At 51.3% G+C, this 16,627-nt stretch overlaps 1 protein-coding gene across 1 annotated transcript; it reads left to right on the plus strand.

Moving 5' to 3' along the window:
* The first annotated feature begins 4,454 nt into the window (after nt 1-4,454).
* Nucleotides 4,455-15,438, plus strand: GRM6 (glutamate metabotropic receptor 6). The gene is made up of 10 exons (XM_079916091.1): nt 4,455-4,621; nt 5,521-5,737; nt 5,964-6,099; nt 6,740-6,894; nt 8,386-8,526; nt 8,629-8,833; nt 10,612-10,753; nt 10,846-11,469; nt 14,176-14,487; nt 15,238-15,438. The coding sequence occupies exons 1-10, from the start codon at nt 4,592-4,594 to the stop codon at nt 15,433-15,435; spliced, it is 2,160 nt and encodes a 719-aa protein (XP_079772217.1). The 5' UTR covers nt 4,455-4,591; the 3' UTR covers nt 15,436-15,438.
* Nucleotides 15,439-16,627: the final 1,189 nt, after the last annotated feature.

Consider the following 16,627-nt stretch of genomic DNA (forward strand, 5'->3'; position numbering starts at 1 on the left):
TTTATCCTCCTACAAAGTTGTAAAATCAATATCACTGGGTCAAAATCAAGGTGTCAGCAGAACTGTGCTCCCTCAGGAGATTCTAGGGGGCAAACCATTTCCTCTTCTGTTCCAGGCTTTAGGGCTGTATTCCTCAGCTTGTGGCTCTTTTCTGCATCATCAAAGCCAGCATTTAGCATCTTCAAATCTCTCTCTGCTTCCATATTCACATCACCTTCTCTCTTATAGGGACCCTTATGCATACATGGGGCCCACCAGGATAATCGAGGATCATCTCTCCATCACAAATCCTTAATTTAATCACATCTGCAAAGTCCCCTTTGCCATATAAGGTAACATTCACAGGTCCTGGGGATTAGGACTCAGACAGATTGAGGTGGGGGGGGGTGCATTATTTGGCCTACCATATGGCCCTTTTAAAAAAAGTGTTTTGCTGTGATCATCATACCTTGACACCGTGTATTATGGAGAAAAGTCCATTAAATCTAAGTTCCATTAATTAAAAACACTTTTTTCTGACTGCTGTTCTACACTATATCAGGGATAACTTCCCTGAGATTCATTCTATGGCTTTCCTCAATTTGATTTCTCTAATTTTGAAGAAAATGTATACTCTGGTTAAAGGTTTGCCATCATAAACAACAACAATAATTAGGCAGTATCTCCCAATGAATACCATGTTATTTAGCAAATAGTTCCCTTAAAATGAACAGTTTCTCAAGTATATTTCACACCTGAGTAATATCACTGAGTTCACAGTGTCAAATCCTTGGCTCAAGCTGCCTCTACTCACATCACAACTCATGTTATCAGTTATTATTGTCCCAAAGCAAAGGGCTGGCAGACTAGGGAGAAAGCTCATTTGCAAAGTTTTTCGAGGTGTTATGGGCTGATCTGTGTGTGTCACCCCCTGCCCCCGCACCCAAATTCGTATGTTGAAGTCCTAACCTCCAGTCCTAACCTCCGGTACCTCAGAATGTGACCTTATTTGCAGATAGAGTTGTTACAGAGGTAACCAAGGTGAAATGAGGTCTTTAGGGTGGGCCCTGTTCCCATATGATTGGTGTCTTTATAAGAAGTGGATTTGGATGTACAGAGGGAAACAATGTGGAGACACAGGGAGAAGACAAGCCAAGAAGAGAGGCCTGGGACAGATTCTTCCCTCACAGCCTCCAGACGGAACCAACCCTGCTGACACCTTGACTTCAGATTTCCAGGTTCCAGAACCATAAGACAATAAACATCTGTTGTTTAAGCCACCAGATCTGTGGTACTTTGTTGTGGCAGCTCTATCAAAATATATGTGGTGAGAGACTATTGCTTCCAAAGGAATTCCAGAGTTGGAATTCCCCAGGAACCGTAAAACCACATGTTCAAAATAAACAAATTGTCATTTCTGTAACACTCTCTTCCCTTTCTGCCAAGATTACATCTACAACAAGCAGGGGCGTGGTGGGAGGTGCAAAGAGAAATGTATAGTTAGAAAGATGTATATGCACTGATGTCATCTGTATAGCCCAGTGAGTAATAGCCTAGCTCAGAGTCAGCCTGACTTAGCTTCACTATCCCAACTCCGTTACTTAACGTTTGTGCAATCCTGGGTAAATTAGTTCCTTACCTCTCTGTGCTCCTCAGTACCTCAGTTTTCTCATCTGTAATATGGGGATGATACTGACACCAACTTCACAGAGAGTGTTGTGAGAATTAAGGAGATTTATATATATATATATATATATATATATATTACACAGTAAGTGTAAGCTTTTAACACTCATTGTAATTATTTAATTACTACCCTCAACACTTCCTATAAGCCACAGAATAGAACATTATGGAGTCTAGACACTGGTACTCAAAACATTGAACTGAAAATTTTAAACTGTGGAATCTGCCATATTAAATTTCCCCCTTTACTGAATCTAACCAGGAGCTTGACATAACCTCTCAAATCTCAAATGAAATTTTTGGCTTTCCTGTGTCCAAAACCAAAGTCTTGGTTTCTGCCCTCCTCTGATCTGCTCTGCCCTGGTCCTGGTCCTCACATGCTCACGGGTGGCTACTCCCTCCTCCCAGGTGCCCCAGCCATGATGCCCCCCTCTTCATCCTCAGAGCTGGTTCTTCCCCTTGCCTGGAACTCACCTACTTCTCTCCCCTTCCACCTCCCGCACTCTGGTCAGACACTCACCTCCCTCCTGTACCACTGTGAGGGCTACTGCCCCAGCTCCCTGGTGGTCCATCCTACACTCAGGGAACCAGTGAGATGCTCTCATCCTGTAAGTCAGGAACCTGTTTTGTGAAGTCAGCTGTGGCCCTGTCTAACCTGTCCTGAGCAGGGGAGGGCTGTGGGGGGCTGTGTGAGCCCAGCGGCAGGAACCTACTACCTCAAATGCCCAGTTTGTACAGACTTCTGCAACATCAAGCTTGGGGCCTAGCACCAGCTAAGTGCTCCATCCTTCCCAACTGGTAAAATGGGTGAAGGCCAAGCTGGACCTCCCAACTCTGCTGGGGACAGGTGCCTGGACAGCTCTGAAAACAGAGACAATCAGGGCCCTTGGATGTGGTGAGGGAAGGCAGAAGGGTGACATAGCTTTTGCTTGCTCCCTCTGCCAGCTTTGCCCAAATCCCTGTGGCTGCCCTAATCCACCCTCTCTAATGGAGCCCAAGCCGGCTCAGCCCCCCGTAGCACGAACTTGCTAATCCCTGGGGCTTGGAGCGCACCAGCTGTCTCCAGGATGCACTTTGCTCTCAGTGTCAGAAAGGCAAATCCAGGGCCTCAGATGGGGATGGTGGTAAAAGTGTCCATCACCTTGGCCCAAAACCTGAGATGAGGAAACTCAGGTACCAAGAGCCTCACACGGTGTGTCACTGCTTCAGACCCCAGAGCCAGGAAGGTTTTATGAACTGCCGGAAGAGCAGCTCCTTAGGGTTCCATCATCAGATGCAAGAGGCAGGGGTGGGAACTGCAGGGCAAGCCTGCCCTGTCCCCTCCCTCCATCAAAGGCAGTGAGGGCTGCTCGTTTCACACCAACCTGAGTACAAATCCTGATGCTGACACATGTCCACTGTGTGACCTTGGGTGAGTCACTTAACTCCTTGAGGTCTCTACTTCCCCAACTGTGAAATGGGCCTGATGGTAGAAGTCTCTTCTTTGTAGGGTTGTGTGTGTGCTACCATTAAAGGTCTGCTTGCTCCTGCCTTTTTCCTGCTCAGCCCTGTTCTCCCTCCTCCTGTTCAGGCGCAATCCTGTTTGCTCAGCCCGTGTTCCTTTCTCACTCCACTCATGGGTTTATTGCAGGGATTTGCAAGGAGAAAGCTGGGAAGTGCCTTAAGCAGCCTGAACCAAGACACTGGTGGCCAGAAGAGAGGAAGAGTAACAGAAAACGGGTAAGAGACAGAGAGAGAGACAATGAGAGAAAGGGACACTGAGAGAGATAGAATGAGACTGAGACAGAAAGAGAAGAAAGAGAGAAGGGAGAGGGGTGGGTAGAGAAAGCCGGAGACAGAGATGAGAAATAGAGAGACCAGAAGACAGAAAAGGACAGAGTGTGTATGTCAGACACATATCCAAAGACAGGAAAGAAACAGACCCAGGGAGTAGGAAAGGGAGGGAAAGGAGATGTGGAGAGAGCCAGTCCTGCGCACACGCCTTGCTCAGGACGGGTCTCCGCCCTCAGGGCGGCCTCTCATCCCTTCCCCAGAATCCTTAAATCCTCTCTCCCTCAGGGCCCTCGGCATCTGTCACTGTCCCGTCCTGAACCGACAGCGGCTGGCGCGGGTGAGTGTGGCTACAGAGGGGGCCTGGGTGTGCGCTGGGGGTGGACTCCCAGTAAGAGCGGCCCAGGGCTGTCGGGGAGGGCAGGGGTAGGACTGGAGCCAGTGGTCGAGCAGGGGGGACCCAGGTGATGAGGTTCAGAGGGTGTGAGAGCCAGGTGGCCCGGGAAGGCTGGCCGAGTTGATGCTTCATAACTTCTCCAGCTGACTCGGCCAGTATTTATATACTGCGCGCCTCCCCTCTCCCCAAGGCTTGGGGCTCACTCGCCTTTCCGCCGACCCGGGTCCTTCCTCTGCCGGGCGCTCAGAGCGTTCTCCCGTTCTGTTCCCGTCCCCACCCCGTCTTCCTCCCGCAGTCCCCGAGCCGATGGCCGGGATCCTGCCGCTGCTGACGCTGCTGCTGACGCTGGCGCAGGCGGGCGTGGCGGGCGCCGCGGGCTCGGTGCGCCTGGCGGGCGGCCTCACGCTGGGCGGCCTGTTCCCGGTGCACGCGCGGGGCGCGGCGGGCAGAGCGTGCGGGCCGCTGAAGAAGGAGCAGGGAGTGCACAGGCTCGAGGCCATGCTGTACGCGCTGGACCGCGTGAACGCCGACCCCGAGCTGCTGCCCGGGGTGCGCCTGGGCGCGCGGCTGCTCGACACCTGCTCGCGGGACACGTACGCGCTGGAGCAGGCGCTGAGCTTCGTGCAGGCGCTGATCCGCGGCCGCGGCGACGGCGACGAGGCAGCCGTGCGCTGCCCAGGCGGCGTCCCCCCGGTGCGCGCCGCGCCCCCTGAGCGCGTGGTGGCTGTCGTGGGCGCCTCGGCCAGCTCCGTCTCCATCATGGTCGCCAACGTGCTGCGCCTGTTTGCGGTGAGGGCCCGGGGGAGCGCCCGGGTTGCAGCTTCTCTCCCTCGTCCTTGCCCTGGGCGTGGCTGAGGTCTGGCCTCCTTGCGAGAATCACTCTAGTTCGCAAAGAAACCTTGTCCCCTGGGCCAGACGCAAGCCTGTCTGGGAAGGTTGTTCGGAATTAAAGCGTCTAGAGTGCCCGGGGTAACTAAGTCGTCCATTAATTGCACTGTAGCCCATGAGCGTTTCTCTGCCTCGTTTTCTCTCATTTTCCCTCTTTCTTTGTCTTTCTTCTTGATTTTCTCTTTCCATCTCCCTGTCTCTCTCTTCCCCTCTCCTTTCCATAACGTCTTCACACTCCACCCTTCCTTTCTGTTTCAGCTTCAAACATCTCTGTCTTCCCTAGACCAGCTCCAGCCCGCTTCTTCCAGAACCTCCCCCTCTCTGACCTTCATACCAGCTCCCACATGCTCCCTTTTATGTGTGTGTGTGTTTTGTTGTTTTCTTTCTTTTTTTTTTTTGCTCGTGAGTTTTTCTTTAACATGAGGGATACACCCTCTTCTCTGCTAGCCGCCCTCTTCCCAGCCTCCCCAGCCACCGTTCTCCACTCTGCTTTCACACTTACTGCCCGCACTCCTTCTCCTGGATCAGCTCAGCTGTAATCCCTGCTATTAATCACTCTAATGCACACAGATAAACCCAGTTCTAAACAGGCCCCTCCATTAGTCCAGACACAGCCTTCAATCAAATAACCCCTCCCCAGCTCTCCTGCCGGATCTGCCCCTCCTGGCCTCTCTTTGTGGCTGTTCCAGCTTGCCCCCAGCACTGTAACCCCAAACGTCCCTGTCCTGGGTCCTCATTGCCCTCCCTCCCTAGGGTCACTGACCCTCCATTCACAGCCCTGATGTCCTTCCCCACTCCAGATACCCCAGATCAGCTACGCCTCCACGGCCCCTGAGCTTAGTGACTCCACACGCTATGACTTCTTCTCCCGCGTGGTGCCACCTGACTCCTACCAGGCCCAGGCCATGGTGGACATCGTGCGGGCATTGGGATGGAACTACGTGTCCACGCTGGCCTCCGAGGGCAACTATGGCGAGAGTGGGGTCGACGCCTTTGTGCAGATCTCCCGAGAGGCTGGTGAGCTTGGGGCAGGGGGGTCTGAGGCATGAAGGAGCCTATAGAGGGTCCGTTGGACAGGGCATAAGCAGTGAGGTAGGGCACTGGGTTCATGATGGGGAGCCTCGATGGTGCCCCCTGTGGGGGTCCTTTGGAAGACTCAGCGCCTGCCACAGGCATGAGTGGTGGTGGCCCTGGTGGGTGAATGGGTGGGACCGCAGCTGACTTTGGCATCTCCGACACCCAGGGGGGGTCTGTATTGCCCAGTCCATCAAGATTCCCAGGGAGCCAAAGCCAGGAGAATTCAATAAGGTGATCAGGAGACTCATGGAGACACCAAATGCCCGGGGCATCATCATCTTTGCCAACGAGGATGACATCAGGTGGGACAGATGGCATGTTCAATCACCGTGTTCTTCAGAGGCTGTCCTTGAAGACCCTGCCGCCTCTTCTCACATATCCCAGCCACGTACATCCTCCTTTCCCTCTTTCTCACTTCCCCTTACCTTCCTGCCCCCACATACCTTTTCTACTGCCACCTCTCTGCCTGGTGCCCCCAGAAATGAACCAGGCCTGGTCTGGGTGAAGATGCTCCAAACCTAGCCAGGGAAACACGAGAATATATGTCTGTTTCTATAATTAACAGTGGGAGAGAGACTGGTGGGCGCATGTAAGTGCAGAAAATGAGCTGTCAGGGAAGGACTCCCAGGGGTAGGAGGGTATCAGCAGAAGGCCATGAGCCCCAGCAAGAGAAGGTAGGCCCTTCTTAAAGGCAGCATGCAGTGGACTATGGTGCACAGAACAAGAGGGCAGGCCTGGGGTCAGAGCCTGGCTGGACACTTTACTACCTGAAAAACCCAGGGCAAGTGTCCTAAACTCCCTACATCCTACCTTTCCTGATAAACAAAGGGTCTGATGAGTGATGCAGAATGGGGTAGATGGAGAGAGAAGAATGGAAAGTGACCAGAGTTAAGTTGGAGGAGGCTCTCCAGCCCTCGCTCACCCCTACCCTATCCTTACCAGGAGGGTCCTGGAGGCTGCACGCCAGGCCAACCTGACCAGCTACTTCCTGTGGGTTGGCTCAGACAGCTGGGGAGCCAAGATCTCACCCATCCTGAACCTGGAGGACGTGGCCGTGGGAGCCATCACCATCCTGCCCAAAAGGGCCTCTATTGATGGTGAGTGGGGGAACGCCCTTCCCCACTGCATCTCCCACCCATATTTATCCTTCCCCATGATCCCCTCTTGGGGGTGCTCATTTTCCCCTTCTATAAGATTGTACCATGATCCAGAGTCCCTTCTAGGATTCCCAGATTCTAGAATTCTGAGATTCTGTGAATACATCCCTCCAAGCAGTGTTTGAATGAATTGGCAGGTGAGGAAATGCACATCCCACTCTACAGGGTGAAGAATTGTTAGGTTTTGTTTGTTCGTTTAGTTTTGTGTTAATTCAATGCCTGTATTCCTGGTTCTGCCAAAGGCACTCTAATTTGAGGGTGACTGTGGGAGGGATAGAAACCAAGGATGTGGGTCATACTGTCCTGTTGATCAATTAATGAGGCCTTCCTCTCCACCCCTCCTCCACCATCCCGCCTGTGAATATCTGGAAGAATGCAGGAAAGATGGCCACTTTACACTAGGATTGCTCATTTCCCCAAAGGCTAAACTAAACATGCTTTGATGAGGCACTTCGGGGTATTTTATGAACTGCAGACCCTTGTAAATGCTGAGCCCTGACTCGCAGGGGCTCCCAGCCTTTTGGAGGTGTACACCCACCCTTACACTCTTTCTTTCCCTTAGAATGCATTCAGTTGCAGGCAACAGACTAGACTGAGAGTGGTTTTAGCAATAAAGGCATTTCATTACAAGGCAAGAGGTTTCAAAGTAGGGGCAACTTCATGCTTGGGGCAGTGAGTCAATGATGTTCTCAGAGCCCTGAGCTCTGTCTCCCCTTCTGTTCCACCATCCTCTGTAGTTGCCATATGCCTTCTATTTTTTAAAAGTCAACCTGTTTTTGTTTTTGTTTTTTTAATGAATTTATTTATTTATTTATTTATGGCTGCGGTCGGTCTTTGTTACTGCGTGCGGACTTTCTCTAGTTGTGGTGAGCGGGGGCTACTCTTCGTTGCGTTGAATGGGCCTCCCATTGCGGTGGCTTCTCTTGTTGCAGAGCATGGGCTCTAGGCATGCGGGCTTCAGTAGTTGTGGCTCGCAGGCTCTAGAGCTCAGGCTCAGTATTTGTGGCACACGGGCTTAGTTGCTCCGCGGCATATGGTCTTCCTGGACCAGGGCTCGAACTCGTGTTCCCTGCACTGGCAGGCAGATTCTTAACCACTGCGCCACCAGGGAAGTCCCATGTGCCTTCTTGATTGTGATGTTTTATTCACAAAGTGGCTGCTGAAGCTCCACCCATTACATCTTCATAGCAGCATCCTAACCAGGAAAGAAAAGGCAGCAAAAAATTCTCTCATGTGGTGAGGCTCTGAGCTTGTATCAGGATGCAAATTTACCGTGGAGTCCCTAGATGGCTTTGAACTTATTGGCCAGGCCAGAATTGGTCACATGGGTATCCCCAGCTGCAAAGTGAGCAAGCGGTGAAGGGACACAAGTAGTGAGCTGTGGCTAGCTCAGACTGTTGCCAGCCCCCTCCCTCCTTCCCTGTCTCTCAGGATTTGACCAGTACTTCATGACTCGCTCCCTGGAGAACAACCGCCGGAACATCTGGTTTGCTGAGTTCTGGGAAGAGAATTTTAACTGCAAACTGACCAGCTCAGGTACCCAGTCAGACGATTCCACCCGCAAATGCACAGGTGAGAGCTGCCCAGGGTGGCGAGGGTGGTGAGGGAGAAGGTGGGAGGCCAGGTTGGGCATCTGGGAGCCAGGCACACTTCCTCTGGGCATCCCTAGGACAGGTGAGGAACGCATCGGCCGGGACTCTGCCTACGAGCAGGAGGGGAAGGTGCAGTTTGTGATTGATGCTGTGTACGCCATTGCCCACGCCCTCCACAGCATGCACCAGGCTCTCTGCCCCGGGCACACAGGCCTGTGCCCGGCAATGGAGCCCACCGACGGGCGGACACTGCTGCAGTATATTCGAGCTGTACGTTTCAATGGTGAGTGGGAGCCAGAGCCCCTACGTGAATGAGGGGAAGCCTGCTGGGATGGAGTTCTTGGGACCTGGGACGACTCAGGATGGAAGGAATGGGAGAGCAGAAGAGTATAGTGGGAGCATCTGGGCCTGAGAGCTGGAGGCTCGAGCCAAGTTCTGGGGAACAGTTTTTAACACTCCTCCTTCTCCAGGCTTCAGTACCTCCTGCTACAGGCTGCAAATTCCAGGTGTTGGGGAACTTCTCTCTGACCCCTTCTGCCTGGATCCCTCAGAGGGTCACACACAACTCTCCTCTCCATTGCACGGAGTTTGTAGTCGTCTGGTCTCTGAGGGCACGCACGGGGCACAGTGCAGACTGTGCAAAGGCACTGCTTACACAGTGGACAGGCAGCCCACTCCGAGTCTCAGGCTTCCGAATGCCTCCCCAGCCAGGCCCTGTGCTGCCTGAGCACAAGGCATGAGTCTGTGCCCCTCCAATATGAGTGGAGGGCCTGACACATGGTCAAGGCTCAGAATAAGGGTTTCTGAAAAGGCCCAGATGGACTCAGCTGTGCTTATGGTTTGCTGGGGGGGCTTCGCATTGTGTTCAATTACTATCCTTTAGTAAATTAAGAACTCTCTTCTTCCACCAAATGTTGAGCACCTTTCCTCTGCCAAGCTCTCTGTTAAAGAGCGTGACTTAGGGATTTCCCTGGCGGTCCAGTGGTTAAGACTCTGTGCTTCCACTGCAGGGGACACAGGTTCGATCCCTGGTCAGGGAACTAAGATCCCTCATGCCGATGGCCAAAAAGTTATAAATAAATAAAGAGCATGACTTAATAGCACTCCAGAACAGCTCTGCAAGCTGGTAGAACAAGCTTCTAAAAGAAATAAGGCACGCTGATTGTTCTAATCAGTACCTTTGTAAGTCTGAACTCATCCTCTCGCCTGCGCAGTTAAGCTCTTTCTTATTTCTTTTTAAATTGCACATAGCGTAATCTTTACTATCTTAACCATTTTTAAGTGTACGGTTTAGTGGTGTACATTGTTGTGCAGTCAACCTCTAGAACTCTTTTCATTGTGCAGAACTGAAACTCTGTACTCATTAAACACTAACTCCCCATCTCCCCCTCCCCCAGCATTCTACATTTTGTCTATGAATTTGACTGCTCTAAGTACCTCATATAAGTGGAATCACACAGGATTTGTCCTTTTGTGAGTGGCTTATTTCACTTATCATAATGTTCTCAAGGTTCATCCATGTTGTAGAATGTGTCAGAATTTCCTTCTTTTTTAAGGCTGAATAATATTCCATTGTATGTATAGACCACAATTTGCTTATCCGTTCATCCGTTGATGGACACTTGCGTTTCTTCCGCATTTTAGCTACTGTGAATATGCTGCTGTGAACATAAGTGTACAAATATCTCTTTGAGTCCCTGCTTTCCATTATTTTGGGTATATAGCTAGAAAAGGAATTGCTGGATTGTGTGGTAATTCTGTTTAATTTCTTGAGGAACCACCATATTGTTTTCCACACTGACTGCATCATTTTGCATTCCCACCAGTGAAGTATAGGGTTTCAATGTCTCCATACACTTGCCAACACTTACTTTCTGTTGTTTTGACAGTGGCTATCCTAAGTGGGTGTGAGGTGGTATCTCACTGCGGTTTTGATCCGAATTTCCCTGATGATAGGTGATGCTGAGCACCTTTTCACGTGCTTGCTAAGCTCTTCCTTTGTCCTGGCTGGGCCTTTGATGGGCTCGAGAACCAGCTGAGGATGACAGGCTCTCCTTCCAGGCAGCGCAGGAACCCCTGTGATGTTCAATGAGAATGGGGATGCACCCGGGCGATACGACATCTTCCAGTACCAGGTGACCAATGGCAGTGCGGGCAGTGGCAGCTACCAGGCTGTGGGCCAGTGGGCGGAGACCCTCAGACTGGATGTGAGTGGCACGGGATGAGCTCTGGGCACAGGGAGGCGGACCCACCTTCCTGGGGGTGGGAGTCACAGGTCCCGGTGTCCCCTGTGTCCCAGGTGGAAGCCCTGCAGTGGTCGGGAGACCCCCGAGAGGTGCCTGAGTCTCAGTGCAGCCTCCCCTGTGGGCCGGGAGAGCGGAAAAAGATGGTGAAGGGCGTCCCCTGCTGTTGGCACTGTGAGGCCTGCGACGGGTACCGCTTCCAGGTGGACGAGTTCACTTGCGAGGCCTGCCCCGGGGACATGAGGCCCACGCGCAACCACACGGGCTGCCGCCCCACGCCAGTGGTCCGCCTGTCCTGGTCCTCGCCCTGGGCGGCCCCGCCCCTCCTCTTGGCCGTGCTGGGCATCATGGCCACCACCACAGTGGTGGCCACCTTCGTGCGGCACAACAACACGCCCATAGTCCGGGCCTCTGGCCGCGAGCTCAGTTACGTCCTCCTCACCGGCATCTTCCTCATCTACACGGTCACCTTCCTCATGGTGGCTGAGCCCGGGGCGGCTGTCTGCGCTGCCCGCAGGCTCTTCCTCGGCCTGGGAACCACCCTCAGCTACTCTGCTTTGCTCACGAAGACCAACCGCATCTACCGCATCTTTGAGCAAGGGAAGCGCTCGGTCACGCCCCCACCCTTCATCAGCCCCACTTCGCAGCTCGTCATCACCTTCAGCTTCACCTCCGTGCAGGTGAGTCCTTGGGCTCCCAGAGTGACGGGGTGGGCAAACGGGGTCGGGGCTGGGGGTACGGGACTGACCTCCACCTTAAAACTCAGAGTCCCGGGCTTCCCTGGTGGCGCAGTGGTTGAGGGTCCTCCTGCCAATGCAGCGGACACGGTTCGTGCCCCGGTCCGGGAGGATCCCACATGCCGCGGAGCGGCTGCGCCCGTGAGCCATGGCCTCTGAGCCTGCGCGTCCGGAGCCTGTGCTCCGCTACGGGAGAGGCCACAACAGTGAGAGGCCCGCGTACCGCAAAAAAAAAAAAAAAAAAAAAAAAAAAAAAATCAGAGTCCCTCTTCTATTTTGGCCTCTATGTTTAAAAAAAAAAAAGAAAAAGTCCCAGGAGATAGGGCGCTACTATTTCTGTAACTAGAAGAACTCATTTAGGAGCAGCTGTTTCCTCCTGCTTCATCCTTGAAGGAAAATGGATCAGTAAGGTGGGGAGTGCAAGCATCCTGTTATTTTTCTGTAAAACAGTGAAATTATTTTCATAAAGTGAACGTGCTCTTCCATAATTTGGCTCCCAGGGCAAAGAGAATCTGATAAATTTCCCCCAAGCAGAGAATCTGTTTCCATAAAGGCAGTTCCTGCTGCCCAGTCACTGGGTAACTTGGATAAGAGGCACAGGGTCTAATGATACTATGTGGAGTGAAGCATCCAATTCCATTGATGGCCAGAATTTCATGCTGTATGTGCAGCAAAAGCAGAGTTCCTTTAGGGTTTTCTCTGAGATGGTAATATTACAACATTGGAAATGGCTCCTGTGGTCTGGAAAGCACTGGATGTTTTCTGTGTAAAGGGTGCTAAGAGACAAGTGTGTGTGACATTGTATGACATTGCAGAGCCAGCCCAGTTCTCAGGGCCAGCTGGATGGCCCATGCTCAGCTCATTTGGACACGGCTCACTCTCCACCCCAGGAGAGCCCTTCTTCCTACCCAGCTCTGCATATAACATGGTCATTCCCACCCATGGGCCTCAGTCCATGCAATTCTTCACAACTGGAAGGTGCTGCCATTTTCTGACACACAGCAGGGTCTGAGCGTCCTCTGTCAGGGCCGGAATCTCAGTGCACAGCCCATCCTCAGAAAGCACCTCACTGCTTCCTGCCTGAAACCCCCGTGGCACCTCTTGCCCCAGGATAGAGATGTTTAGACTGCATTCAATACCCCCATCCGGCTCACCTATGGACTCTCCACATTATACCTCTCTTTCTAGAAATCCCAAATCTTTTCAAAGATGCACACCTTCAACTTTACAAGGTTATTCAGCAATATGATGGATGTGAAATGGTATCTCATTGTTTTAATTTGTCTCTACTTACTAGTGCAGCTAGCCTTTGTACTTTCCTCTTCTGTGATGTGCCTGTGCCTCTTCCTGTGCTTTGCTCACTTTCTATTATTTTGTAGGCTTTTGTTATCTGTACTGGATGCTAATTCTTTTACCAAGTACGTGGGTTGCAAATTCAGTGGGGTGCATTTTGATTGCTACTCCCGTGTATCATAGGCCTTGGGTTTTAGTTTCTCTTGGGCAACTTTCCCCCCCAGCTAGAGGATTTCTAAGAGGAGCCTCCATGCTTCCTTCCTGGACAGTGGGTGGAGTTTTATTTTAATAGTCCCTTGTTCATGGGGCTGCTGCCTTTGGGAGAATCACAAAAAGGTGTTCCTTCTGGGTGTGCGAATTATTTAAAAAGCATCCTTTCCTCTAGGATCACATGGCCCTACTCCAGGTGCACAGTATGGCACTGAAGTGTTGGCTAGGTTTCAGCCCCACTCCTCCCAAGTCAAGCATCTTGTGCAGTGAACCACCTGGACAAATGTAGGGGACGGCCCTTCCAGGGTCCCACCTTTATGCAGTGTCTTAGTTCCTACTCCCCAGCTTCCCTTGGCTCGAGGTCATGTCTCCCCTCACTGTGAAGGAATTCATACTCCATCTTCTCCTTGTTAGGGCCTGTGTCTGACTCTGACCTCCCTGGCCACCTGGCATCAGTTCACATTCTTACTGCTCTCCATTCAGTGCCTCTATATTTTGAGCCTCACTATGCATTCACACACAATTTCATTATATCTTGTTCAACAGTGTTCTGGATCTGGAGAAGGAAGGGGGTCCTCAGGAACTTGGTTTGCCATATTGCTAGATTTGATAAAGCTAGTGTTTTCTCACCTACAGAATACATGATACTGCCTCCCTGGACGGTTGTGAAGGGAAACATTTCTGCTGGGCCTGGTTCCTAATCAGTGGGACATGAACTGACTCCTCCCCCAAGCTGGCATCATGTCTTCACAACAGATTATGAGGGTTCCCATTCGGTAGATAGAGGAAATGTGATTAGGGTCACCTTTCCAGAGCCCCTGCCTGCAGTCACTGCACCTTGCTGGGCTCAGTAAACGGTGGTGGTAATGGCTGAAATACAGGAAGAGGACATCCAGGGCCCCTTCCCCAATCAGCCCAGATGTCCCCAGCACATACTTCCACTGCAGCCCCTTCTCTCCACCTGCCTGTGTCACAGGCCTTTGCCCAGGCAGTCCCCTCCTGGACAGCCCTCCCCTCTCCACAGTGGCTCTCAGGCCTGAGCATCCCACTCAATAGGCCAGGAGCCTAAAAGCGACCCTAACCTGCTAGAGATCTCAGTCGAGGGTGAGGCTGGGTGTGTCCTTGATACCATGTTGGCTCCTGCAGGTGGTGGGAGTGATGGCCTGGATGGGGGCCCAGCCCCCACACAGTGTGATTGACTATGAAGAGCAGCGGACGGTGGAACCAGAGCAGGCCAGAGGGGTGCTCAAGTGCGACATGTCAGATCTCTCCCTTGTCGGCTGCCTGGGCTACAGCCTCTTGCTCATGGTCACATGCACGGTGTATGCCATCAAGGCCCGTGGCGTGCCTGAGACCTTCAATGAGGCCAAGCCCATTGGCTTCACCATGTACACCACCTGCATCATCTGGCTGGCTTTTGTGCCTATCTTCTTTGGCACTGCCCAGTCAGCTGAAAAGGTAATCTGGGTCCCCCATCAGTTTCATGACCTCGTTTATTTCCTGCCTGTCCACGGAAGGGCTCGATTATTCCAAGAGCTGGGCCACCCATATGAATGCTTGCTTGGTTGGCTGATTAATTCATGTACTCATTTGTCTTTCCAGTCTCCCTCCAGTTGTTCTCTCAGTCCCCTTTCCATTGTTTATTCATTCATTTTTTTCATCCATGCTTCTTCCAACCATCAATTAACTTTATTTTATTCAATTATCTTTTCATATACTTTACATCTGCCAATCCATTCATCTGTCGGTCTATTTGTTTGACAGTCATTTATTCATGTGTACAGTGGAGCATTTGTTTATTCACCTCCGTCTTCCCTTTGTTTGCCTACTTGCTCCTTTATTCAGGTTTGGTTCATCCATTCATTTGTACATTTGAAAACATGTTCATTCATTCATTAACATTCTCTAGCACTTTTTAGGCATATGGACCATTTTCCCAGGTGTTGCTCTCTCTGAATGAACCTCTCACTTCCCTTGATCACTTGTCTACTCAGTCCTGTGTCGTTTACCCTTCTTCCTGCCTATACCAGAGCCAAACAGTGACTACCAATTCTTCATGCCACAGGGCCTTTGCTTACACTGCTCTCCTTTATTGAGTGCTCATTCCCAGTCACTTGACTGAAATAGACTCACTTCCAGGCTGTGTGGGGGTGGAGGGCGGGAGAGACCTGGGCTGAGTCCCACCTGGTCCCTTCCTCCGTGGCCTAGATCTACATCCAAACCACCACACTGACTGTGTCCTTAAGCCTGAGTGCATCGGTGTCCCTCGGCATGCTCTATGTACCCAAAACCTACGTCATCCTGTTTCACCCGGAGCAGAACGTGCAGAAGCGGAAACGGAGCCTCAAGACAACCTCCACAGTGGCAGCCCCACCCAAGGGCGAAGGCACAGAGGCCCCCAAGTAGCAAGTAAGGAATGAATGGGACAATTGCTCCCCGTCCTCTGTTCTTTTCTTTCCCTTGCTTCATGGTGGAAGCTGTGAAGAGCCCAGATCTGCAGTGAGCAATCAGGGTGGGGAGTCCACAAAGGCCACGGCCACCAAGATGGAGCTGACCTGGACCCACAGGACACCTTTTTCTGTTTTTCTGTGCATGATGGCATCATACTTCCTCACTGCAGACCAGACTTTCTACTCATGGTGGGAAACAGCCATTGAGAGAATCCTACTCTGGAGAGGGACTAAACTTATACTCACTGATTTGAAGTTCAGAGATAATGATGAAGCCCTGGGCTTGGCCCAGTGTGAGTGGATTTCCACCCCTTGATCAACCACCAGAATTTGGGGATTGGGCAGCATGTGAGAATATGTAGACCCCAGAATGAAATTCAGGGTTGGAGTCAGGGAGGAGCAGTTTCCACAAGAGCTCTGTGAGTCTGTATTTTGGACTAACTTGGGCTTGGGTAAATATTTTGCTGGTACAGAGGGATCGAGCCTTGGATGAGAACCCTGTGAGAGAAGATGGGCCTGCACAGGACAGGGGAATGAGCAGAGGGAACTGGCATGCTCCCATGAGATTATTTGTGGCAGGGTCTTTTCCTCGAGATCTTTTCTCCTGGGATCTGGAGGGATGTCACACTTAGAGAACTGCTTTTTTTTCCTTTCCCATGTGTATTCCCTTAAATGAACCCTGAACTTTAAGAAAATCAGATACACTTGTGTGGTGGTAGGGGTGTGAGAATAAACTAGCAAGGGTGGTGTTTGCCCTCCTCTGATGCCTGTAAGGGATGGTGTTCACAAGTTCTAGGTTGGGACCAGTGACAGAGAGAGTTGTGTCCATGGCGAAGATTAATTCCAAGTGGAAAACTTAGGATGAACATCAAAACTGTTCTCTTCCAATATTTCCTGGGGAGATCCCCTTCGAAAGGCAAGCATGAGGCATGGGAAGGAAGATGCTTGGACTTCAAATGCATTTTTCATTAATCTTTTTTTAACAAGAAGTTCAGTTTAAGTTAATGGAATTTTATTTCCCTGGGGTAGAATTTAAATTTGTTAAATTGACTTTTTTTATTTATCAGTATGAATTCTCTAGTATCTAATGTCTGGAACTGATTCTGAAGATCAACAACACTTCATACAACATGGAGACTCTTCCTTAG

Source organism: Stenella coeruleoalba (genome assembly GCF_951394435.1).
Source record: "Stenella coeruleoalba genome assembly, chromosome: 3".
NCBI lineage: Eukaryota > Metazoa > Chordata > Mammalia > Artiodactyla > Delphinidae > Stenella > Stenella coeruleoalba.

What these genes read in the sequence shown, in the direction of transcription:
- GRM6 (XM_079916091.1), top strand. Translation starts at nt 4,592, where the DNA reads ATGGTCGCCAACGTGCTGCGCCTGTTTGCG. An exon ending in ACGTGCTGCGCCTGTTTGCG is followed by an intron (nt 4,622 to 5,520) that starts GTGAGGGCCCGG and finishes TCCCCACTCCAG; the next exon opens with ATACCCCAGATCAGCTACGC. An exon ending in CTGCCCAGTCAGCTGAAAAG is followed by an intron (nt 14,488 to 15,237) that starts GTAATCTGGGTC and finishes TCCGTGGCCTAG; the next exon opens with ATCTACATCCAAACCACCAC.